General features: G+C 45.0%; 1 protein-coding gene across 1 annotated transcript in view; it reads right to left on the reverse strand.

Annotated features, from left to right (window-relative positions):
* Positions 1–6,438: 6,438 nt before the first annotated feature.
* TMPRSS7 (transmembrane serine protease 7) overlaps positions 6,439–23,697 on the reverse strand; it is a 31,600-nt gene continuing 14,341 nt past the window's right edge. Inside the window, exons 8-16 of the mRNA XM_045785627.2 lie at positions 23,214–23,320; positions 19,895–20,031; positions 17,902–18,009; positions 15,282–15,392; positions 14,362–14,478; positions 13,296–13,467; positions 10,971–11,239; positions 9,260–9,396; positions 6,439–7,177 (exon numbers count right to left, since the gene is read on the reverse strand). Of these exons, the coding sequence (XP_045641583.2) occupies positions 7,007–7,177; positions 9,260–9,396; positions 10,971–11,239; positions 13,296–13,467; positions 14,362–14,478; positions 15,282–15,392; positions 17,902–18,009; positions 19,895–20,031; positions 23,214–23,320 (1,329 nt within the window). The 3' untranslated portion in view covers positions 6,439–7,006. The remainder of the gene's footprint in view (positions 7,178–9,259; positions 9,397–10,970; positions 11,240–13,295; positions 13,468–14,361; positions 14,479–15,281; positions 15,393–17,901; positions 18,010–19,894; positions 20,032–23,213; positions 23,321–23,697) is intronic.

A 23,697-nucleotide genomic window follows, 5' to 3' on the forward strand; every position in this document is an offset into this window, starting at 1 on the left:
GCCGGCTCAGCCCTTCCCCGTGCGCGCAGATCCAAAGCAGACGCCGAGCCGAGGGCCGGGTCGGGGCGGCTGTGACCCGGAGGGGCCCGGCAGTGCGGTGCCACGGAGGAAACAAAGTGGACGTCCCGCCCCCCGGAGCCGCCTGCTGCCGGGGCTTGCCCGGCTTCCTCTGCCTCGCGGCGGTTCGTGCATTTCATCAGCAAGGAACTGGGAAGCGCCTCCTGCGTGCCAGGCACCGTACGAGGTTCCGAGCAGGTGAAGACGACGACTGCCCGCGAGCACATGCCTTCCCCGTGCAAGCCCAGAGTCGGGCAAAGAGCCCGGGTGCGGTGGTGGCGGGGAGGCAGGCGCTGGGGCCAGGCGGCCCAGCTTAATCCCCTTTCACACGGTTCCTGCAGGGAGCCCTGGGGCTTCATCTCTCCTGCCGGCTTTCTCACCTGGAAAGTTGGCAGCGTGTTCGTGCCTACGTAATGGAGCCGTGGCCCGGATGGAAGGAGTCGGTGTCAGTAAAGCACTCAGGGCAGTGACTAACTTGCAGGAAACATTCACAAACGTTTATTAGTATCTGCCTTTGAGACGAGGAGTCACGGACACCCCTCACCCCCAAGGACACACACACACACACACACACACACACACACACACACACACACAACCTGAGGGAGAGGCACAGGCACTCACACACAATCCATAGTTCAGAACTTCCGGTTTGGGGAGCCTGGAATTAGGTTTGCTAAGCACCATGTGTGTTGATCCTCTCAAGCCTCTGTTCGGAGCAGGCTTGCCCCCAGCACGCGTATTGAGACCAGTTTGAGGTGCGGACAGGATGCATATAAATAAGCTTCACTTCAGAAGATGTTGACTTGTGTCCAAAAGCCTGGAACAGCACTGCCTACTGTGCAGAGACTTCCTAAATATCGGGTCTCTAGTTGGCTCTTGCCTGGTACCAGATCATCTGGACTCCATCTGCCTGCCTTCGGGGCACCTGGTGGTTCAGTCGGTTGAGCCTCCCACTCTTGGTTTTGGCTCAGGTCATGACCTGGGGGTCTTGGGATCCAGCCAGCCTTGGGCTCCCTGCTCAGCATGGAGTCTGCTGGAGATTCTCTCCCTCTACCTCTCCCTCCTCCTCTCCCTCTACCCCTCTCCCGGCTCACTCTCTCTCTTTCTCTCTCTCTAAATAAATAAATAAAATCTTTTTTTACTGGAGCCTTCAAAGAGGGCCCTCCTGATAGGATCTGTAGTGACAGACAAGTCGCAGCCACTGCCAGGCCTGCAGCCCAGCAAGGAGGAAACAGACAGGAGTAAATACTCTGACCTCTCTCCCCGCCTGCCACTCTCCTTTCTGTGACTCCCATTGGGAACTGGCGATGGAAGCTGGGGGTCAGAGAGCTCATGGAAGAAAATGAATATGGGGTGCAAAGAGAAAGGGAGCCTGCCCCGTACCTTTCCCTACAATCACTGACATCTTGTCTTCCTTCTCTCAATAGTCAGGACACCCCTCTCGTCTGATCAGACTCCTCTTCCGGGCTGGCCCTCCTCGGTCCCATTCCATTGCCGCCCCCACTTCTTTGTATATGATGTTCCCTCGCTTACAATGTTTTCCCTACCCACCTTCTGCGTGGACCATTCCCATTCATCTTTAGATTCTAGCTGAGGCATACTTTTTCCACAAAACCTTCCCTGGCTTGCCTCCTTCACCAGAAGTTATCCACTCTCTTCTCTGCGACCAATACACATTGTAGAATGCTAAATGCATCAACTTCGGCCCAATTTAATTTAACAAATAGTACTGAGTGCTTGCCATGTGTCAAACGTTCTTCCGGGTGCTTGAGATATGTCTGAAGAGATAGCTAAATAAAACCAAATCACGGCCATTGTGAGGCTTATATTTAATGAGGGGAAATCAACTGAAACAACATTTCTAGAATATTTGAAATGCCTTGTGCTATGGGAAAAAATAAAGCAGAGGAAGGGAGGCTGGAGTGTCTAGTGGTGAAGGCCGGGAGAAAGAGGAGGTGCAATTATAATTAGGGCAATCACCCCAGGGCCCATTGAGAAGGTGGAGTAAATAGGACATGGGGATGCAATGTCCAGCAGGGCAACTGTAGTTGACAGTATGCGTCGCATATTTGAAAGTTGCTCAGAGAGTAGGTCTTAAAAGTTCTCATCAGGAGAAAAAACCTGTAACTATGTGTGGGGATGGACATTAGCTAGACTTACTGTGGTGCTCATTTACAGAAACTCCGAATCGGGGGCGCCTGGGTGGTTCAGTCGTTAAGTGTCTGCCTTTGGCTCAGGGCGTGATCCCAGAGTCCTGGGATCGAGCCCCATATCAGGCTCATCCACTGGGAGCCTGCTTCTTTCTCTCCTGCTCCCTCTGCCTGTGTTCCCTCTCTCACTGGCTGTCAAATAAATAAATAAAATCTTTAAAAAAAAAAAAAAGAAAAGAAACACCAAATCGTTATGTGTACACCCGAAACTAATATCATGTGATATGCCGAATATTCCTTCAGTTTTTTAATGTGCAGTTGGAACAAAGAGTTAAAGGTGGCAAGGACAGTAGCCGTGCTGTGCGGAAAGAAGAGGGACATTCAGGATGAGGACTGTAAACCGGGGCCTGTTTGACCTTTACTGTCTAAAAATCAGTAAAGCAGTCTGAACGGTTAACGTGAAGTATGAGCAGTAATTTTTTGTCTTGTCTGTCTCCTCCTGTTTAAGCTCCTTGAGGTATCTATGAATTCCCAGGGCTTACTCCGTGTCGAGCACCGTGCCCTATATAAATGTCGGTTAATTGGAATGATAGAATGATATTCTCAGCAACGATGGTTTGTTAGGCCCAGAGCCTGAGACCCTGACCAGCACCACCAAGACCTCTCAAACCCAGACCCCAATCCTTACCCAGGGCCCAGACAATCCTCTCCCACAGTCCCTGGTTTGACTGCAGGAGCTTAGTCTCAATGGAAGGTTTCCTCCCTGTGTTGGATGAATCGTAGCTGTCTTCTGAACCCAGTTTCTCCTTGAACAGATGCTTAAAATCTCCTTCACCCTCCAGGGGATCAAAAAGCTACTGTTTCTGTCACAAACATACTCTAAACCAGATCTCCTAACGCTTTCTGAGTAGTGGGGAGCAGGGTTTATGTAATCTCTACACTAGATTAGGATGCATTTCTAGAATGCCATAAACCTAAACCTTGTATACAGTTGGCATCTCTATGGTAATACAGGTTTTGAAGACAAACAGATTTAGGACTCTCACTACTGTGTGTTCTTGGGCAAGTTGTTTAATATCTATGAGATGCTGCTGCTTTTTTTTTTTTTTTTAAGAGAGAAAGAGAGAGAGAAATAGAGTGTGTGCACACAAGCGGGGTGGGGTGGGGGCCAGAGAGAGAGGGAGAGAGAGAATCTTAATTCTCAACATGGGGCTCGATCTCACCACCTGAGCTCATGACCTGAGCTGAAACCAAGTTGGAAGCCTAACCGACTGATCTCCCAGGCGCCCCAAGCTTCTTTCCTCATTATAAAATGATTCTCACTCAGTAAAGACAATTCAATGAAGTAATTATAGTAAAGCATTTATTCCTGTGCCTGACAAATAGCAGGAGTCTCAGGAAATATTCGCTTACTTTCTGTGACTGTAATCATCTCTGCAACTAATACCCACCCACCTTCAACCCTTAGCAGCCGGCAATAATCCTTGACTCAATAGATTTTCTTTTGATATTGATTTGTGTTCCTGTCCTGTTGCATTTTCTTGAGCACTGACACTTGCTGACACTTCCCAATATTACCTGAACTACTTAAATTCTTCCAACTTGTTCCTGATTTCTGATAACAGCAAACGTCTTAATCTCCAGAGAGCTGATCTAGAATGTAGATAAGTGTTCCAGTGTCTTCTTGAGGACTTTTTCATCCTGCTAGTCGGTCTGACTCTAAACTAAGGATTCACAATGAGTAAGAAAGAAATGTTTCTCCTGTGAGGTAGAACCAAATTCAGATTAAACAATTCTTGATGGAAGTTAAAGACTTTTGGATGAGAAACCAAATTCTACATAGATTTGTTTTTGCCATTTCTTTAAAATCTCTTTCTATAGGGTAGCTTTTTAAAGGGTATTGCTCTTTTATAAAGTTATTCAAATATGCTTTTTAAAGTATACCATTTTTGCACAAATAGTTCTTTTTAATACAATTTCAAATTATTGACTCAATTGCTTTAGTTAAAGGAGTAAAATGTAAATACCTTTAAGAAATTAAAAACTACTTGTTGCCAAGACTTGCTGACCAGTATAAGATTTTCAGTTTTGCTTTTCTTGTCATAGTACTTGCTATTTTTCTTCATCTCTCCTTTGAGAGCAAATACTTTCCCAAACGATTATTGTATAAACCGAAAAGTAAAGTAACATCATCTAAGTGACATCAGCAAAGCACCAAAGCATCTCATTCCCTTCAGACAGGCATATGTTTCTTGAAAGCACAACAGTACGTAGCCGTATGTTGTCAGGTGACAAGCACTACCACTGTAAACACAGGCAACTGGGTCACTCTCTGACTAATCAAGCAGAAAACAACTGAGAAAGGGTTGGTTTGTGATGTTGCACTTTGCAGATTTGAAGACACTGTGAAGGCGGGCAAGATACCCCAGTAGTCTGCAACATGGAAATGCTCCTGTCTTGGTTTATGGAGGCCATTCCACTCTGCCAATTAAATCAGTCTTTGGATTTGCCTCTATCCATGCTTTTGCAAGAATAAAGTATATAGTTCCATGTCATCCTGGCATCTTGGCATAAAATAGCCAAGTAAGTTAGGCTGGTGTTTCTGAACCTTTTCTCCACCCCTGCACTGCTGAAGAACATGGTACCCTCACATGTGTGCAAGCACGTGCCTACAGTGGTCGCGTGTATGTGTGGTTTGAAAAATTCCCTGCCATGAATCTGATGCTAGCCCTCCTCCATCTCCTGAGATCACAAACTTACTCAAGGTGTTGGTGAAGTTTTTAAATAGTAAATCTCCTTAGAATTGACCATGAATGAAAAGTACAATTCAGGGACGCCTGGGTGGCTCAGTCGGCTAAGCATCTGCTTTCAGTTTAGGTCATTGATCCCAGGATCCTGGGATCCAGTCCCACATGGGGCTCCCTGCTCAGCGGGGAATCTGCTTCTCCCTCCTCCTGCCACTCCCTCTGCTTGTGCTCACTCTCTCTCTCTCTCTTTCTCTCTCTTTCACTCTCTTTCTGGCAAATAAATAAAATCTTAAAAAAAAAGTACAATTCTCCTAGTACCTAGGTCATAGCAATCCCAGGCAAAATAAACCTGGTTTTAAGAACTGTCAGCCTAATTCATTCTTACACAGTGAATTTAGTAGCTAAGTCCCACTTTGTGAATTCAAGGGTACACTTAGCTGTCTGAATTGTACTATGCCATAGCTGGTTTACTCAATCCGCTGGAACCCGTTCAGAAAGGTAGCATTAAAATGTTGCGTCTTTTACCTGAAGGAAACAGTCTTTTGGCAAATTAAAATATATTCTGTGAACTGGAAATTATTCACTATTTCAGGGATATTAAACCCACATTTCAGTTTTTCTGTCTGATCCACAGGATGACCCCTTCTGCGGTCTCTCTCTCCTTTTACTGTTACACTAGGATCTTCGGAAGCCCCACGAAAACCATTTTCATTATTCTGGACCCTACTTAAAAATAGCATTGTTATTACTCCTTTGACTTTGTCCCAGGGAAAACAAATGATATCATTCTTCTCCTTCCTGCTGTTTTCACCTACTCAGTGGTATTGTTAAGTCTAGCCTCTGTTCATGGAAAGTTTATTCTGAGATCAATTTTGAAACCCTCGAAATTAAGATCAAATAAATCAATAACTATATTGAGCAGTAGTAGAGGTTTACAACCATGCTAGGTATTATAATGCCCTGAAAATAGAAGTAAGTCTAGGCCATTGGAGTTTTAGAAAAAAAAAAAATCAGAAGCCAAATGATAATCTGAAAATTTTGACTTTCAAAACAATCATCTAAAAATTCCCTTATCATTCAACTCCTGACCAGCATTATCACAATTCCTTAAATCCCGTGTAAGTGCTTTCAATTGAACTACCATGATGCTTCATTCCATGATTTTACTGAATATAGTTCCATGGCATCCTGGCATCTTGGCATAAAATAGCCAAGTAAGTTAGGCTGTTAGTTTTGTTACTCAATTGATTGGTTCCTCCGTACATAATATTACCCTGTGCCACGGCTGAAGAAAGTCTGTTATGTGCTTAGACAAAATTGGATTAGAAACCAACAACAGAGGTACTACCTTTGTCAATAACTGAGCTTGGGTTCATTTGCATTTATGAAAGAGACATTTTTGTGCATTTACTTTTATTAGAACACTGAAATCAGGCATTTTTAATGGAATTTTTTATTTTAAAAATCAGATTTGCCTAAATCCTTATAAACATCTGTACCTTGAATAGAAACATAACTTTAAGAATGGATTCCTAAGGGGCGCCTGGGTGGCACAGCGGTTAAGCGTCTGCCTTCGGCTCAGGGCGTGATCCCGGCGTTATGGGATCGAGCCCCACATCAGGCTCCTCTGCTATGAGCCTGCTTCTTCCTCTCCCACTCTCCCTGCTTGTGTTCCCTCTCTCGCTGGCTGTCTCTATCTCTGTCAAATAAATAAATAAAATCTTTAAAAAAAAAAAAAGAATGGATTCCTGAGCACCTCACCCATTTCTTATCTTATTTTAGAGTCTTGATTCATGACATTACTTTAGGTTTCCTCCGTTTCTGAATCAATGGCCCCTTGATGCTTAAGAATGAATACAACTCTATCCTTGAGGCAACTTTTCATGGGATAAAATACATATTAATTTCTCTGTCTTTCAAAAAATACCAAATGTAAGCAATCTGAAATTTACAGAAGAAAAAAATTGGGTCTCCTTTTATGGATAATTACTGCTTTCTTTTTTAAAGAATGTATCACAGAAATCATAGTCAAAACTCCTATCTGTACTTTTACAAAAGAGAAGGGACATATTTATGAATCCAGGGAACAAAGTTTGACACTCTTGTGTAAACACCAGGAAAGTTTGGTCTTCCGCATCCATATCCCCAGCTAACGATGCCAGTCAAAATCCATTTTCCATCACTTTTTCTTCGACAAGATAAAGGTCCACCCGAATCTCCCTACACAAGAAGATAATGTAAGCAGGAAGTACCTTTCTCCAGTGATCCTCAATTTTATCACTAATGTGTCTAATGGATTGTATCAAAACTCCCGTTCTGGAAAGTTTTCACTTGGCTAATTATTATGTAGTTTGGAGAAGGGTCAGGAAATACTGTGAAACTTCTAATGTCATTTTAGAATTATTCTTCCTAAAATCAAAAAGCTGCATTTGTCACAAGAAATGTAATTCCTTAGGCCAAGAATATCTTTAGAATATTCTTGTAGGGGAAACAACTCTCACACCCCCCAAACAAAGAACAAACCTCATTAGTAGTGGAAGTAGCTGCATTTGTCACAAGAAATGTAATTCCTTAGGCCAAGAATATCTTTAGAATATTCTTGTAGGGGAAACAACTCTCACACCCCCCAAACAAAGAACAAACCTCATTAGTAGTGGAGGTAGCTGCATTTGTCACAAGAAATGTAATTCCTTAGGCCAAGAATATCTTTAGAATATTCTTGTAGGGGAAACAACTCTCACACCCCCCAAACAAAGAACAAACCTCATTAGTAGTGGAGATAGCCATAGTAGTAGTACCAATAACAGAGGCTAACATTTATTTAGCGGGAGCTGTCTGCCAAGCACTATTTTGGGTCATTTAGCCCTGACAACAACCTCAGGAGCCAGGGTTATCTTGGAAAGCTGACCCCTGCCTCTGGGCCATGCAAAGTCAGCGGGTGGGTTGGCTCGGGATTCTGACAATGAACGATGAAGACCCACAACCGTGGCAACCCCTACGGCTCACTGGCCCACGGCCCTCAGGGGACATATCACCCTCGTTTGAGAGTCCCTTCTGATATCTCAACTCCACAAAGCAAAGACGAAAATAATTCAAAGTGTAAACATAGTTCCTACAGTATCCATCCTCTAAATTATAACATCTGGGCTTTATTCTTCTAGTTTGGAGGATAGGTAAAGCTGCAACTTAGCTAGAGACAAAGATAAAAAAAAAATTCTGAATTTGCCCCCGAGTCCCACCCCCCAACTCCAAACCTGATTAGGTGAATTCTGACTGGTAGAGAAACTGGACTCTCTATTTCAGTTATCTCCACACCAGCCCTACTAAGTCTAAGTTGACCTGTAAACTTTGGTGGCTTTGGGGGAACAGGGCCCTAGAACTGATTAGCCTCAGGAAGCAGCCAAAACACAGCAGCTTTAGCATTAGACAGATAAGGGTTCACATTCCAGCTCAGGTATTTACTTACTAGCTGTGTGACCTTGGGTAATTTGCTTACCCTCTCTGTATCCCAGTTTCCTCTTCTGTAAAATGGGCGTGAAAGAAAGACTTGAATGAATTTACCTAACGCATCTAGCACAGTGCTTGCCACAAAATAGGGGCTCAGAAGATAAAATCCATCATATAGTAAGATGAGTTTTTGTGGCATAGTGCCTAATGTTGCGGAGAGATGGAGGAACAGCTCCCACTGCCCTCTTCATCCTCTAAATCATCTGTTCACTTTTTGGCAATCATAGAGCTATCTGCATAGATTGGAATTTGAGACTTAGAAATGTCCCCGCGAAGACGAACTCCAACTTGACCACTGTCAGGAGGCCTGACCAGAGGCATACGAATGAGTGCTCTGTCACCTCTCCCAGCCCCCTCTCCCTCCCCCAGCCTATGCATCAAAGGAGCAAGTTAATAAAACCCTGATATCTCAGAAGGGAAGGGGCTGCTAGCCATCCTAAGACAGTGTGTGTGTGTGTGTGTGTGTGTGTGTGTGTGAGAGAGAGAGAGAGAGAGAGAGAGAGAGAGCTGCTTTGTTCTTTAGTTTTGGGCTATAAGAGATTAAATCATGGCAGAATGATAAATCGCAGCCTCATTTTCTAAATGTTGGAGGAAAATACATGGTAACCAGAAAACTGAGTTTTATAGACCTAATTATTTAATCACCTTTCCCTGGTCTTAGACAATTAGCTTATAATTAATATCTGAATTAAGGGAAATACCTGTCCCAGTTATTTCCCAGTGTTGCACGAGTTAAACATGAAAGCATGTATGGAAAGCATAACATCTTGGCAAGGGAAAGGTGCGATGACTTACCCGGCAAGCATCTCTCTTGCCTGACATGACCCCCGCGCAGAGCATCCTTGAGGTGATGATTCCATAGGTGGAAACACAGAGGGTTTGATCAATGAGCTCCACCTCTGCTTGCTGCAAAACAGGGGAGCCTTTATTGTCTGGAAAACACATTGCAAGTAGAAATCATGGTAACCATTACGCTCATTCAGGCTATCAGACCATCTACTCACATTATCTCCTTATCCTCAGAACAATTTTTTAATGTAAATTCTTTTATAATCCCCATTTTGCTGGTGAAGAACTAGAAGCCGAGGAGGTTAGAGGGAGTGCCCGATGGCAGCTCACAGGTAACAGAGCAGGATCCAGACCCAAGGTCTGACTCAATCATCAGAGCCACTGAGCCGTATTCCTTCACTACGTACTTCCTGCGGCCGGTAGCACTGTGAATCCCAACAGTTACCAATACTTACGAGTCGAGAGGCCTGCTCCTTAAATGGAGCAGCATAATCTGATATATGGGAGAGTCCTGGGAACCATAAAAACATAACAGTTTTGTTATAGCCCTTTCACTTCCTTTTTATCCTGTCTGGCTAAAATGATGCAGAAAAATAAATACACTCACACTCATGCTTATAAAGAAATGTCTCATGATAAGCTGGTTGAATAGTCTCTTCCCTCCTGTGATACAGGATAATATAATTAAAGCCCCGAGAACAGTCCTGATAGGTTACAGGTGTTGGAGCTGGGAGCCATCCTCCCTCATTAGGGTCCTGAGATCCCAGCAGGCCACTGTGATGGCATTAACTACATGCCAGCAGTGAGCCCTGGAGAAGCTGCCCGCAAGGAATCTTTAGAGAGTGTCAAAACGAGGCCAAGGGTAAGATTCAAGGTTTGCAGAAAATGCTTCTGTCCTAAACCCTTGGAAAGGGCTGCACGGGAATCTGAGATGCGGGTGGGAGTCGAAGGGAAGCATTAGCTCCGGGGTGGTCCTCACAAAGCTGTGGCCGCTTCCCCTCACTGCATATTCAGAATCAACCTTGAACCCTGGACCATGAAAAACCTCAACAGAGCAGATGTAGGGACTTCCCTACCACTCTGACCTTTGCGCATAATGACAGAGATGCCAGCTAGGGTGAAGGGATTGTAAAGAGGCATCCCCTCTGGGCCGTCTGATTCTAGGCTGATGGAACCCTCGGGCCTGAATCTGCAGTCTGGGGAGCTAAGGGCAGGCTGGCTTTCAGCCCTTCTGCCTGGCGGGTTGCCCTCATGACAGACATACTTGCATAAGCCTCCAGACAGTTGCCTGTGACTTGACACAATAGAGTGTATGTGGGGGGCGGGTGTCCTCTTCTTTAAGAAAAGGAATCACTTCTTTGGGTGAAGGTAACCTAAAGGTAAAAAGGAATTGCTCTTCTATAGTGAAAAACCTAGCAAAGTTTGAAAAGGGCCCATACTGTCTATCCAATCTTGCCTTGCTCATAGACCCCCTCCCCCCGCCTGCCTCCCATTATGAACTGGGTCTTTCTTCTTTTGGGTGAGGGAAGAACATCATAATAGGAATAATTACATCATAAATAGGAATAATAACACTTCCCTCCATTCTACTTCTTCGAATTATCAGGAAGCTCAAATGAGATCATTCACAAAAACCCTGTGAACCCCAAAGCACTACGTCAGTGCAAGTTAGTATTCTCTGGAGGCGGAGGGCATGACCATTCACTCATTCACACACCTGCTTCGTGCCTTCGCCCCCAGCCAGTTACCCAGCACTTCTCCCCACTGCGCACTTTCTGGCCAGCAGGAGGAATGCATATTGGCTGAATGAGCTGTTTCAGGGTCTCGGGCCAGGCCGTACTGAGCTCTAGCAAGGCAATATCATAGTCAAAGGTCTGACTGTTGTAGTACTCATGGACCACAATTCTTTTCACCGGGGAGACGAACTTGGCATTCCCCTGCACATACATCCCAAGGTGAGCAGTCCACGGCGTGGGGTCTGACAACCTGGCAGAAAAGGAAGGAAGCATGAAGTCAGTGGCCAGGGTCTGAAGAACCATCCAGGGTTTGGACACAGGCCCTCTGCAGACAGCTGAGGGCTGAGGGAAGGAGGCCTGCATTCTAGTTCCTGTGGTAGTCCTTGGCTCTGTCCACTGACATGGCAAAAACCACAACTTTTCTGAGCCTCCCTTTTCTCCTAGTAAAACCAGAGATGAAGGTATAGCAGGGGTGGTGCATGGTAGCTATGTTCCAGAAAATTCGCTCCCCCATCCTAAAGAACTGCTGGAAATTCTGTTGGCCCTGCTATCTCGTGAACCACACACAGGTCAAGAATGTGACTGAATTCTTTTGTTACATTCTTCCTATTCATGCCGACATTGGCATTTGATGGGGACAGACAGGGCCGGCAGGACAGTGGTCTGGGAACCCTTTTGCCAAATTCAAATGATATGACTCCCAAGAGAGGTTAGAAATCAAAGTGTGATAAAGGAGGAATTGATGAAATTCCTTCTCGTCATCTACCAGAAGCCTGAAAGATCACGGCCACAACTGCTCAAGCATGACCATTCACAGGGGCCCAACTCTCTGTCGGCCCTTCCAGAACTCTACTTCTGACCCCTGTGGCCTTGCACAGAATCACTGAGGGTCTTGCCATCTCCATGTGAGGCTACACAGCAGCCCTGTTCTAGTGGGGTGAAGAGATTGCGAAAGGTTTGCAAGAAAAATAAGGACAGAGTCAAAGAGTGGGGCCCCGAATCTGCTCAGCTGACATCTCACGGGTGGCACCGGGGACCGCGGGGGATTAGTACAGCTAACATAGTACTTGGAGCGGTGTCACAGTGTAAAAGACTAACGATCAAAGAGAAGCATAGCCATTTAAGCCATAAACGTGAATTCTGTAATTTCCAAAAGAAGATTCCAAATAAGGTTACAGTTCAGTGAGGTTATTTGTTCTAAGCTTCCTTTTCACTCTTAGCTGGAAGAGCATCTGCCCCATAATAATCCCACTCGTAAAGGCAGTCAGAGCCCTTCCAACGCCAACCCTAATAATGGACCTTTGCATGATCCACCTCCATGAGAATGTGATTTATAATAAGAAATATGTATTTGATCTTTATCTCATTTCTGACAAAGCTCTTAAAACCCTTGGAGTTTCCCAAGTGAATAGAGCCACACAGCTGTTTTTGTTATGCTGTTATGTTAATGAGTGACTTTTGGACCCCACGTAAGCAGGTGGCCGGAGAACCAACTATGTGATTGGAGGGTTGCGATCCAGTCCCACTCACTGACCTCTGAGGAGGGGAGAGGGGCTGGAGGTTGAATCCACCGCCAACACCAATGATTTAATCAATCATGCCTGTGCAATGAAGCCTCCGTAAACCCCAAAAGGACAGGGTTCTGCAGCGGGCATGACAGCTTCTCCCCCTTTCCTCAAACCCTGCCTTGTGCTTCTCTTCCCTCCGCTTGTTCCTGAGTTATACCCTTTGATGATAAACCAGTGATCTGGAAAGTAAACTGTTTTTCTGAGCTCTGTGAACTGCTCTAGCAAGTTAATTGAACCCCAGGAAGGGATGGTTGGAACCTCCAATCTATAGCTGTTGAGCCAGAACTATGGTGACAGCATGGACTTACAACTGTGTCTGAGGAGGGAGGAGGGACACTCTTGCGGTCTGAGCCTCTCACCTGCTTTATCTGATGCTATGTGCAGGCAGACAGGGTCAGAATGGAGTTCAACTGCGGGGCACTCAACTCGTGTCAGAGCTGCCTAGTGGTGTGGGAACCCTCCCCCCAACCACCACTTTGGAAACTGGGTGCAGAATCATTACCCTTCCACTCTAACTAGAAGTCCAGTGCCCATTCTTCACACACACACACACACACACACACACACACACACACACACACTCACACACTCACACACACTCACACACACACACACACGCAGATCACACCATTTAAATTGCTCGGACGTTCCCAGAGGGCAGCTCCGCTCCACAACTTGAGGGCAGATGTCCGGTGTCAGACAGCGTGCCATCCTAGAGCAAGACCTGGGAGCCCCTACCTGTTTCCATGGAAACAGTGGGCCGCAGAAAGAAGCCACTCGCTGGAGATGACCGAGGCTGCGCAGTAAGCGGATCCGACAAAGTGGAGGCTGACTTGCCACGGCCAACCCCCTTCCTGGGTGTCGGTGCCCCCAATGATGCGGTGGAGGGTGGAGGAGCCCCTGCTGCAGCCTTCAGGAAAGGAAGGGCCACGTGATTTAAAAGCAGACTTGGAAGAAACACTGGAAATTAAGTCACATTTCCAGCTGCATTGGGACCCGAGGCACCAGGCAAGCAAATTGAAACCTCTTGCTTATCTAGAGAAAAGGCGCCCCCAAGCCACTCCCTCCTGAGAACAGGAGGGACACACAGTCTCCATACAATAAAGCACATTGATTCAAGGAGGAGGGGACATGTAAGCAACGGCTGCCCTACTCCCCCACGAGTAGCCGTGGGGCTTAGACTATAAGAGAGGAAAGATTCGTTCCAAATGCAACAGAATTGAGTGTGTCTTTGGAGGCTTGCTGATTTGAGAGAAAGCATTCGGGAGAGAATTTCTAAGCCCAAGACAAATGAAAACCTATTAAGAAAAACTAGTTATCAGAACAATTATTTTCCAGGGCAAACTGTACCGATAAGGATTCATTACGACCACGTTGCCAGCTGGCCAGTTAGAGACGACATATTAACATAGGGCAGATTACAGTCCTCAGGGGGTCGCTAAAGAAAGAAGCTGCACTTGGTATCGATGATAACATAAGGCCTAAATAATAGTCACCCACGGTGTTCCAGTATCTGTTTCTTTTCTTGTGGACTTTTTACTTAGGAACTTCTCCCTTGATTAGAGTTACCAGAAAGTGAAAGTTCTCATTAGAAACACCTGATGCTTTCATGCTTGTTATCAAGGAAGCAGACAGAATCCAGAGTTTTTAATTCTGAGAAACCATTTCAGATGCAGTTCGCCAATATTTATTATTCTTCCCTGGACCCCAACTTTTGCCAGGGGGATGTACTCCAAGAAGGGAATGAAAATGAACACGTGGAAACCGAGGAAGGAATACAGGGAGCCGGAAGGAATGTACTCACTGCAGCCTTCTTCATCACTTCCATCTGGGCAGTCCACGGTCCCATCACACTGTGCATTTTGTTTCCTAAAGCAAATATCATTGCCACACTTAAAAGTCCTGTCGTTACACGGAATGCCTAAAAAAGAACAAAAGAGGGAAGGGTTTTTCCTGCCCAGAAACAGACTCGAGGAAATGACACTCAACTCCCATCTTCCAAGGATGGTGTAGCCGTGGCACGGGTATTTGCTGCTCTGGGAAACACGGCAGAGGGCAACAAAGCAAGCCCATGGGGACCAGTCCCCCCGCCTCAGCAGAGCCATCGGAAGGTAGGCAGGTGCACCTGTTGAGAATCAATCTGATGGCCCCTCCTTTCTTCCACTAGAGGTGAGATTCAAAGCAGTTGGCCATATCAGTGGCTTTAGGCCGTGGCCTCTTTGCTATTAATTATTTTGTCCTGTTCTCCAAGAAAATTTTGAGCAAAGATCAATACCATATTCAGTCCTTTCATCGCATTATGGAGAAAATGGGCAGCCTTTGTGAATCACAGCACGTTTGCTCAGCACTCCAGCAGTCTGCGTTTCTGCAGGGGCTGGAATAGAACACCACGGTATCTGGCAAGTCCTGCTACATCACGTCCTCAGCACCCTTTACTCTCGAGCAGCATTAAAAGCAAATAAGCAATGGAAATCTTCCAGTATTCACACACACACACACACACACACACACACACGCACACTCAACACGCACACTCAGTGACCAACTGTCCCGTTTTGCCTGGGGCCAAGAGGATTCCAGGGAACTGGGATTTTCAGTGCTAAAACTGGGTGAGTCTAGGGAAAACTGGAGCAAGTCCATTGCCCTGAGCCCCCAGGGGTATTTCAGTTCCGACTTAGCAGAGTGTACAGGAAGCGCAGCAGCGTGCAGAGGACTCGCCCTCACTTTGAGTGCAGTTCTGCTCGTCCTGGCCGTCCTCACAGTCCCTGAAGCCGTCACAGACCAGACGGCCGTGCTGCCTGAAGGAGCTGGCATTGCAGGCAGGCTTAAGAGTCACTAGAATGAGAACAGACAGAAAGCTCATGAGCCTGAGACATCAGCAGGCCTCTGAGAACCAGCAGTGCCCCTCTAATGGTGCAAATGGTTAAGATGACTTACATCAAATAAAAAGTGTGTTTTCCTCAAACCTGACACCTGCGTGAGACAGGCGGAGGCTGCAGCTTGGCTGTAATTCCTAGTGCTCTGAGTTTCTCAGGTCTGGTTTTTGCTTTTGCCTAAATGCCTTCAAGTCTGGCAATTTGTTTACTTAATGACAATTAAATGCATTGGGAGATTTTCTTTTAAGGAAAATAAAAATGATAAGCTGTTATCTAAATTAAACTTGTCTGGGGCGCCTGGGTGACTCAGTCCGTTCCACTCTAACTCTTGATTTCGGCTCAAGTCATCGTCTCAGGGCATGGAGACTGCTTAAGATTCTCTCTCTTTCTGGGGCGCCTGGGTGGCAGAGCGGTTAAGCGTCTGCCTTCGGCTCAGGGCGTGATCCTGGCGTTCTGGGATCGAGCCCCACATCAGGCTCCTCCGCTGTGAGCCTGCTTCTTCCTCTCCCACTCCCCCTGCTTGTGTTCCCTCTCTCGTTAGCTGTCTCTATCTCTGTCAAATAAATAAATAAAATCTTTAAAAAAAAAAAAAAGATTCTCTCTCTTTCTGCCCCTCCTCTCTCGCTCTCTCTCCAAAAAAAAAAAAAAATTAAATAACTAAATACTTAAAATTGAACTTGCCTGCCTTGCTAAACAAAGTGGGAGTGTCCTTACATTGAGGATTTTGTCTTATTCATCTTTGTACTTCAGGCCCCTGACTACACAGTAGGTGCTCACTAAGGTTTTGTTGAATAGATTAACAGCTGTGAGATCTTAAAGGACAACAGGCTTATCTTAATCTGCGTATAAGGAAAACTCTCTTTAAAGTGATTTTGTCGTGGGTGATCCACTTCCTGGATTAAGAAACACCATTGTAAATTATCACAATTTTTCTTCTTTGGAACATCTTCATGAATTGCCTTTGGACAAGTGACAGGACAGGCACAGTGATAATAGCAAACAGTCTTGGGAGGTATGATTCCTTAGGCATTTCTGGTTTTGTGAAAAGTGATCATTTTTGTTACCTGCTCTCGTGTTTTCAGTGGCATCTGTTGTTAGGGGCCGGGGATAGGGGGAAGGACATCACTGCCCTGAAATGCTCATTGAGCTTCTGGATGTACCTAGCTGACTCCCAGAGAATAGTTTCCAAAACGGCACAATGAGAAATAATGATTACCAAAAACAGTCCTGCTTATGAAGTAACAATAATCATTTCTGTTTGGAGCATTGTAACAGGGCATGATAATAACGTAAAACATACCAGCAACCTCGCCCACTATATAATGGCCAGCATTTATTTTTTTTAAGCAACAGAAAACCCTGTAGATTGAAAAGGTCAACGAGCCCTAAGTTAAGGGAGTTTTATTTTGTTTGGTCTAAATAAATAAATAAATAAATGTGTAGGGCCATAGGTTATTTTTCATGAATATAAGCTTTTCATAGTTACATTAACTGTACTTTTTCTCCAAGAATATGAAAGAAATTAAATAGCTTCACCATCGCAATTGTATTTGAATTAAACTCTGGACCTTTAGGAGAAAGTGTTGTCAAAGGTGTCACAAGGTCTGGTGAACTATCCTCCCCATGTTTCTCTCTGAAACAGGAGGTAGACTCAGGAATGATGTGCAAATAGTAATGAAAAACCAAGAGAGAGAATCTCTGTCCAAAATAGGAATGTCCAATACCCTGCTCCTTAGTCGCTGCAGCTGTGACGTTGCTGCAGACTATACAGGTGATAGTAATAATTCTCCCTTCACAACACCTGTGTGCCATGAACGACTGTGCTGAAAGAGTCGACTTCTCTGCAGATCTGGGCTGCTCCCTAGATGAAAGATCTGTGCTTTAAAATAGGATTGTTCGTTGAGGACTGTGGGTCATTGAATTACTAGCCACCGATCCTCACTCCCTGTGGTAGTATTATACATCTCCGCCCTCGCCATGGCCCCGAAGTGTGCCGGATAAGCTTCCTGCCCCTTGACCTTGGCCTTAGCTCTAGGACGCACTTGGACTGGTGGAATATGATGTAAGTGATGGTGTGGCAGCTCCAAGCCCAGAACTTAAGAGGAACCACGTGGTTTTGCTCACCCATCCTTTGCTTCTACCACTGCCATGGCCAGCCCACTAGTTCAATGAGAAAAAGAGCCATGAACAGTAGACCTGACCCCAAACAGGAAAGAAGCAAGCTTAGGAGGACCTACTGCTTAAAGCAGAGCCACCCAGCTGAGGCCAGCCTAGATGAGTCAGATCTCAAACAACCCATGGATGCATGGTCCAGAATACATGACAGTTGTCAGCCACTGAGTTTTGGGGTAACTTGTTATGCAGCAAAAGATAACAGCTGCAAAGGCCCAGGATATACACCAGCAGCAACAATGGCCTTGAGAAGTTACTTATTCGTAAGAAAGCCATAGTACAACTTGAATACCCACCACAGAAAAGTTCGTCACTTTCGTCAAAGCAGTCATTCACTCCATCACATCGCTGGGCCTGAGGGACACACAAGCCCGAGGAGCATCGAAAAGATCCAGCAGGACAGGCTAGGGACAATAAAACACAGGAAGTCTTGTGCGAGTCCCTAAAAGTCACCAGACCACATGAACAAAGAACTATGAAGCATTAGGTGCTTAAGGAGCTGGCAATGTAGCGATACTAATTATACAATTTCTCCAGCAAATCAAGCTACAGGTGATAACTGAAAGACAAAAAAGGTGAATTTAGGAGAACAGAGAAAGTAAACTAATCCACCAGAGGCTCTGAGGGGATAATGCATCCAGCTCACATGTGTAGTCAGACTTCTACGATCTCCATTTTTCACTCAGCAATCCGGCTTTGTCACTGGCTCAGAGAAAGTGAAAGCTAGAATACACTTCAGAGAGTCCAGCAGACTTGGCGTGCAGTCTTTAGACTCCCCGGGGAATTACAGATGGCCTTCCAGTGTCTCTGAATCCTATATGATCGGATGCGCTGTTCTGAGGAGTCTGTGCTTTTAATTACATTATCAAGTGATCTCTGTCCCCAAATACACCAGTAACCACTGATTTTAGACACTCGGACCTAGAGAGATTAGCGACTGGCCTCAAAACTCAGGACTCCTGTCTTCTGCCTCCCAGTCGCTTCAGTCAGGCTGCTCGGCAAAGATCCATTCCCTGCCTGATCTTGAATCACAAATCCTGGGCTTATCGCCAATACATTAGAAATAATAAATCCTTCTTCATTGTTATGGTCTGCATATTTGTTGTCCCCACAAATTCGTATGTTGAAATCTTAGTGCCCAATGTGATGATGTTAGGAAGACGGGCCTTAGGGAGGGAATTAAGTGATGACGGCAGAGGCCTCAGGAATAAGATCGATGCCTTTATAAAAGAGGCCCCGCAGAGCCCCCTCACCCACTTCCACCACGTGAGCATACAAGAAGCCTGCGACCCAGAGAGAGCCCTCACCTGACCATGCTGGCCCCCTGATCTCAGACATCCAGCCTCCAGAACTGTGAGAAATAAATTCCTGCTCTTTATAAGCCACCCGGTCTGTGGTATTTAGTTAGAGTAGTCGGAACAGACTAAGATGCTCCCTTATGCCAAAGAATGGGGGAAAACGCATGGCCAGGTCAACCGCTATCTCACTGGCACACGATGGAGAGGGTGAGTTTCGAGAAAATATTCATGGTTTGAAAAAGCAATTGAAAAGAAGATGGCTCACTATTTACCTGGTATTCTTGCTGGAAATTGTAATGTTCTGAGATTCAGAACTACAATATTTCAGATCAAGAAGCAGGTATATGGGCAAAGAAGTTTCTAAATGAGCTTCCTCTCAAGTCTTAACCTCATGGGCTCCCAAGGGGTTAACCCTTACTTTTCCCCTTTTAAAATGGGTTGAGAATTTCCTGAGTCAATATCTATTCTCTTCAGCTCTAAAGACTTCCCTCAAGCACTGCCGACCACTTCCCGGCCACTGTCCCCATGGTTCTCAGTGTGGAGTGCAACATTTTGAGGGCTGATGTTGAACTCTCTTTGCCCGACCAGCTCTCCCTACACGTCATGGGCTAAAGTGAGTCACAACAGTTGCCTTCTGATCCACCAAATATTGGCACAAACATCATATGTACAAAGATTAATGAGTAGCAGAAACAATAAATCAAGAAATGGGTTTGTCCCATATTTCAGGAATAACGTAAGAAACTATTTTTCAATTGTAACAAATAATTATGTTATTTCTTCTATAACTTAAACTATAGCAGTAATAAATACATAATTTTATGACTTATTTATTATATATTTTGTTTATATTCCTTATTTATAGCATATTAATTTGCATATTAATAGTAAATAGAAATATTCCTTAATTTCTCAAGGTTTTGAGTTACCAAGTATTAGGCTCTGTTTAACCATTTCTTAGGAGTTTCTAAAGAGCTAATTCCAGGCTTACGTTGACTAATGTTGTAACTTCCATATTCCACCAAAAGTGGCTTGTCGGAAAGCCTTGAACCGCACCGCAGCTGAATGTGGGCGAGCGGACTAGGCACTCGGAAAATCGTCTGGTGATCCACGTAGAAGCCGCAGTACCTGAGGAGAGTCAGGGAGGAGGCGTGGCATCAGGCTCTGCGACTGCATCCCCATCGACAGGGAGCACACTGATACTTTGGTACTTGGGACTTCATCAGCGGAGATGCTTATGGCAGAGTTAACAGTAGTTCTCCAATCTATGCTAAGTGACTGTGATGGAGGAACTTCTGACCCCTCGATTTTCTACTCTGCTACATATAATAGCAGTCTTATTGACTGTGACCTAGTGTTTTCCTCACCAATACTCGTAATTAGAAGAAATATGGGTCCTCTCTTTTTTTCTGCGTCAGTAATCATGTGACAGCAAGAACTGCCTGCTTTTGCCCACAAACCTCGCCATGGAGCAGAGTAGAATCCGTGAGCTCAGGATGGAAATATACAAAGAATCCCAGCAATACTTAAGTAAAACACAACAATATTTTTTCAAACTAAATTGAAAACCAGTGTGTACTTTGGGGCTTGTCCCGGGTAGAATTTCAAAACAGTCATGTCTGTCTGCAAGATCTCCTTGCCCTGACTTTTCTCACTTCTTGTATGTAAGAGGAAATGCCCCTCCTGTTAGTAATTCTTATTCTGTGAGCCCTGTGGTTAGTAGAACATGAAATATTACCATGCTGGGGGACCATGATAAGTTAGGTCTCTGCCCTGTGTAGACAAAGCTCTTCCCAGGGTGAAACCTGCAACGTCTCAAAGGGAAACAGCAAACCCACGGGCTGAGAAGGGACGGCCTCCCCTGGAATCTGTGAATGCCAATCACTCCTCGCCCCTAAGGCACTTGGGAACCACAAAAGTTCTGTGGATCAGACACTGGCATTCTGTGGGAGGACCACGGAGGTGTTGTTTTAAGGCTCAGAGAAGGAAAGTGTTCACATGTATTTCGGGAGGACTCTTTTGCCGCTGGCTAAAGTTCGGGCCCTGATGGCCTGATAGACCAGCTGCGGGAACAGAGGAAGAGATAGCAGCTACAGGTAGGTGGCCACTTGGCCAAGTAGGAGCTGGGATCTGAAAGGCACGTGGAATCCACGTTAACCCTTTAGGGCCAGAGTCTTCTCCAGTTGGTCGTCTTGGGATCAGACCATGAAAACATGGTCATTGTTACGTGTGTCCCATGGTGATTTTATTTGTGCTCTCCATCAACACTTACTAGAACTTTCTTGCAAAGATGGATCTTACTGGGATGTTAAAGAAGAGTCAAGAAAAAAGGAATCTTTGAATCCATGCTTGGGCTGGAGTTCGGGGTGGAACAGCAGGGAATGGGGCATAGTGGTGGCTAATGGAACAAAAGTTAAAAAAAATAAAAGTGAGAAATTGGAGAAACCACAAGAGTTGGTTTACAGATACAGACACATGGCAGGTAAGAAAGCCGAGAAGTTAAATAAGCAAAGTAATGGGTCGAAGTTCAAAATAGAGAGAAGCAGCAGGATTAGGACACAAATCTGCCTGATACTAAACCCTAGCACTTTCTAGGGCACCAACAGCTTTCCCTTCAGGAACTTCACTCTGCAAAACTTCCTAGGAAGAACATCCATTCCTTCAGGGTTCACAGGCTGCATTCTAGCTGCTCGAGCAAACACACGCCATCCCCACCTTCTCTGAACTCAGGAGCACTAGGCTTCCTGGAGTCAGCATTACCTTTTCCTACTGCCCCATTACAAACGCAGTGCCTTTAGGCAACTTTTCAGCAAGGTGTCAGAAATTAGTGTAATTAGAGCCTTTCCTTTTTAGATGAAAAGAACTGATAATGGGAAGGCTTGGCATTTTAAATCCTAAAAGGCACAACTAGCATCAAAATAATCTGATAGGACTTCAGCCAGCCCGCAAGACCAAGGGAAGAGCTGGCCCTTCAGAGAAAGTATTTAGGGCAGAGAGCTTCCCTGGTATTGATTGCTTGAGAGAAGATTTTGCTCATAATTTGGCAGCAACACTCCTTGGGTGGTGGGGGTTGTTACTTAGGACAGAAAAAAAAAATAGTACCGCATTTTACAAGAAAATTCCACAGATTTGTTTTCTGGGCCTCTATCTACTTAAATATCAGAATGCAGTATTCTTAAAACTTGGAGGGGGAGTACATTCTATATTGCAGGCTATAATATATAATATATATAATATAGTCTATATTTTTTGGTGTGTAGTATGCTTTATCTCATTAAATGCTTACCAAATCATTGGGTAATTTAGGTATTTAGGAATCGTTAGCTCATTTACAGACTGAAAATCAAAGAGGTTAAATAATTTGTCCTAGTTAATACAGCTACTAAGTAACAGAGCTGGAACCCGAATGCAGGTATTCTGCCTCCTACTTAATAGACCCTGATTCAAAAATATTCCCAAAAGGAGTCCAAGCCACATCTTAATAATGGATCCAAGCATGCTCTTAAATCAGATAGGATCTAGTCCAGTGCAGACAGAACCAATGACTATTTTAGCACGTAATCTGAGAGTCTAAAGGAAATGAAAGAAGTTGTTCAGCAAAATCATCTAGAAAAGGAAGGTCTCATTCATGGATTAACAATGAGCACAGAATTAGCTGGCAGATCCCTTAGGCTAAATTCACACAAAAAAAGCTTACCTCACAGTAAACTTAGAAGCTATTCTGCTGCAAAGACAGAACATTCTATATTTTTTAATACAATATCGATTACAGCTTCAGAAGCAATTAAACAATAACAACCACCAAAGGACAAATAAAAGGTGAGAGCGAGGTGCTCCTAGGTCAGTTCAGGAAGCTCAGTCGTCTAGATTTCTCTGATCAGCCTCAACCCACGTCCCAGCCTCAGGCTACAGCCGGGCCAATCCAGCCTCCCCTCCCGCAAAGAATTGGCTAATGGTTTCTACCTTTCCTATCACCAGGACTCCAATTTACTATTTCCTCCAGGGCTCCGCGGTTTGAAAGACTTTATCTACCAAACTATTTTTGTAAAGCGTAGGGTGTACACGCCCATAGCCCAGTAGCAAAGAGCAGTGGGGCAGCAAGGCCTTGGGAGCCCTTAAGACAGGAATTTGAATCCTGGCTTAATCACGTAGGAGCTGAGTGACCTTGAGCAAGTTCTTTAACCCCTGTATCCTTCGATTTCCCTATCTGTAAACAGTAAAGTACAAACTCTTTGGGGACAAGGAATCCCAGGCTTTGAACCTCTGGGTCAGGCCTTTCATCAGATTCTTTCCATCTGGAACCCACTTACATGTGCTCATTAATTTCCCACCATCCGTGGTCACAGCCTTTCACACTCTTCTTGGTTATTGAATAGTTATGGAATTTCAGTGCTACGCCAAGGGTTGATAGGGAAGTCTGTGAAAAACAAACATAAGTTAGAAAAATGTTTCAGTTGAAGGACATGTTTCGGGCTGATTCCTCACTCAGAACTCATTCCCTTGACTTGCTGTTCTCAGGGCAATTTATTCTTTGTGCCCTATGGCCTTTGGTGGGGTAGACCCAAACCCCCCTTCCCCAACAAACTAGAAGGAGGAGAGCATAATAGAGAGGGAAGTGGGTGGCCCAGTGCTCAGAGAGCCACTGTTAGGCCCCAGTTTGAGTGAGCTGGGTGACATGGGACACATTAGATTATCTCCGGGTGTCGGTTTCCTCCTTGTAAATGAACTTGAAAACACCCCCTTGTTAATGAGGACACACAGTTTTCTCCTTCAGTGACAATAATGACATTGTTT

The sequence above is a fragment of the Ursus americanus genome, chromosome 4 (assembly GCF_024610735.1).
Source record: "Ursus americanus isolate L20-20 chromosome 4, mUrsAme1.1.p, whole genome shotgun sequence".
Taxonomy (NCBI): Eukaryota; Metazoa; Chordata; class Mammalia; order Carnivora; family Ursidae; genus Ursus; species Ursus americanus.